Source organism: Temnothorax curvispinosus, unplaced genomic scaffold (assembly GCF_003070985.1).
Source record: "Temnothorax curvispinosus isolate PA1 unplaced genomic scaffold, ASM307098v1 QBEX01006778.1, whole genome shotgun sequence".
Lineage (NCBI taxonomy): Eukaryota > Metazoa > Arthropoda > Insecta > Hymenoptera > Formicidae > Temnothorax > Temnothorax curvispinosus.
In genome coordinates this window covers 20,341-23,103 of record NW_020216558.1, presented here as the reverse complement: position 1 = coordinate 23,103, position 2,763 = coordinate 20,341, and the positions used below count along the sequence as shown (strand labels likewise).

General features: G+C 25.2%; 1 protein-coding gene across 1 annotated transcript; it reads left to right on the top strand.

Moving 5' to 3' along the window:
• Nucleotides 1-221: 221 nt before the first annotated feature.
• Nucleotides 222-2,127, top strand: LOC112456403 (the record flags this gene model as incomplete). The annotated part of the gene is made up of 5 exons (XM_025018903.1): nucleotides 222-334; nucleotides 467-614; nucleotides 1,487-1,527; nucleotides 1,617-1,851; nucleotides 2,018-2,127. Coding segments are annotated over 5 exons (647 nt in total), but the record flags the coding sequence as incomplete, so codon positions are not given.
• Nucleotides 2,128-2,763: the final 636 nt, after the last annotated feature.

The window sequence follows — 2,763 nt, the reverse complement described above, 5'->3', positions numbered from 1 at the left end:
GTTCTCTGCGTTATTTATTTTTATTTTATGTATATATTTTATTTTACTGTATTTTTTTCTATATAATTTTACTTTTATTCTGTCTTTTATTCTGTCTGCTCTTTATGTGCCGATATATTTATACTGTCACTTATCATATGCCCCATAAATTCTCTGTAAATGGGCATCTATTTACGTAGAAATTCCTAAATAAATACATAAATAATAAATATTTTTTTCAGATATCCAACAAATAGACAAGTGCACTAAAAAAGTATTTTCTAAGTTGAAAGATATTGAAGAAAAATTGAAATATTTAGAAAAAGAAATCGATAAGAACACAAAGAATGTTATGGTAAGATAACTAATTTATAATCAATTTCAATTAGTTTTCATATTAATGTCAGAGGTTTTTATAAATATACACAAATATCTTGTATGTGATTACTAATTGTTAATTATAATTTAGTATCATTTTATATTATAGAGTTGGAGTACTATTAAATCAGTTCCAATATATAGTAATGATAAAATAAAAAATGAATCCGAAATAGTGGACACTGATCCATTGATGATTGATTCTAATTCGAAAAACAGTCCGAATGATGAATGCCTGAATGCGGATAAGGTACGAAGTATATATTTTTTTATTAGTTGCATATGTATAAATAATTATTCAATTATTATGTATTGAAAATAGGAAAACAAAACTTAAAGACAATTTGTATATGTGGAACAAATTAAACGAACAAAGTATATAGTTTATTTAACATTCATATAACTATCATGAAATTTTGTTAATTCTATAATCTGAGTAGATAACTGAAAGCGAGCAAGCTAGCTTAATTTTGAAATCTATTTTTGTAACATGTTGAAAAAAATATAAATAATATTTGATTCATAAATATAAAATACTAGCCAAAAATATAAGTAAACAATTTTATTTTTTTGTAATTGCCTAATTTTAATATAGGAGTTTTTGGCTGCTATAAATTCTGATGGGATTACCAATACTGAATATACGACTGATGATATAATAAAAAATGCTAAAATCGAATTTCGACCTTCACATCCATCTTCTGAAAATGTAAGTTTTATATAAATATGTCTATATTATATAGTGTACGTACGCACAAATGTCTATACTTAACTAAATTGCTATCATCAAGCTTTGGCTATGGAAAAACTGTGTCGGCCGACCTCTTTAAAAAATGACAGCGGTACGTGTGTATAGTGCGTATGTGATACTCGGTGGGTATGTGTGCGCATGTGTGTGTCGTGAGCGACCATTTCTTGAGGAAGTATACTGGCCGAACAATGGGCCAAACCAGGATATCCTGCCGACACATTTTTTTCACGAAGTTAGCGATCTAGTTAAGTATAGACATCTGTGTGTACGTGATTGTGCAATTTCGAATATTTTGACATTATAGAATTCTGTTATTATGTAAAATAAAATACATTTTTCAGGAAAACATTGTTTTTAATGAAAATGGTCTTCTTAAAGACAGTAATAAAGAAAATAAAGAAAATTCGACATTAGAAAAGGTGAATTAATTATTCATAATTGATAATATAATGACTTTACATATACGCACTGCTGTAAGAAATGATTGTTATTCGAAAACATTTTTCAGGTGATATCTGGAGGGAGATATTTTGAACTCAAGCACATCACGAATACTCAACTGAGCAAGGTCAATGACAGCAGTATATCGAAGCTAACATGTGACCTTCTCAGTTTAGTTTATGAAAAAACGGAGTTAAGAAATTCTAGTTTGACTGGATCCATAGCCAATGCTAATAAATCCTCAAATCTGGATAAAAAATCGACTGAGAAATTAGACCCTGTTCGACTAAAAGCTGTAGAAAGTAAAAAATTTGTCAATTTAATATAATTTGTGAATATAAAATACATAATATATATTTAAAATCGAGCATAAATGTCTGAATTATGCTATTCAAAAGTATATATATGTATATAATTAAATTTGGTATATAGAAAGAGGATTTTTCATTCTATTGTCCTTTTTTTTAGATTTTATTTATGAGAAATTCGGCAAGACAGACGACAATACGAAATTATTCCGTAGTGCTGTCCGAAGCAAGTGCAACAATGCCAAAAAAAAAGTGCCGGTTAAAATATAAGATCGGTTTGACTACTAATTATCAATTCAAGTAATAGTTAAACAAATTCTGAAGAATTATAAAAGCGATCAGTATTAATACAAATAAGATTTATTGTTTAAAAAACTAGATTTTAGAATTTGTTTTAAATAACTGTGCAATAAGAAATAAGTAATTATATTTTGATCAGTTTTTTTTTAAATAAGATGTTTTATTTCAAGCAGATAATAATAGTATATAAACAGTTTCTTTTATATAGATAAATTTGTTTATACATATAAAGTTACATCTTAATAAGTGTATTATTATATATAAAATAAACAAAATTCAATATATTACATTTGTTATTTATATGATATATATAATATAAAATTATGGAAAAAATCACTTATTTAAAAATTGTAATAAAATTTGTACATTCAATTTATTTAAAGTTAATCAATTGGATCGATTATACATATATTCAGACATTTTTATAAAACAGGATAAATTAACTGTAATATATACGTATATATATACATATATATATATAGGAAAATAATCTGTAGTGTATAATTATAATACATTTAAGAAAAATATATATAAACATATATTTTTCTATGTATTATATGTATTAAAATTATACACTACAGATTATTTTCCTATAATTCCACAGTA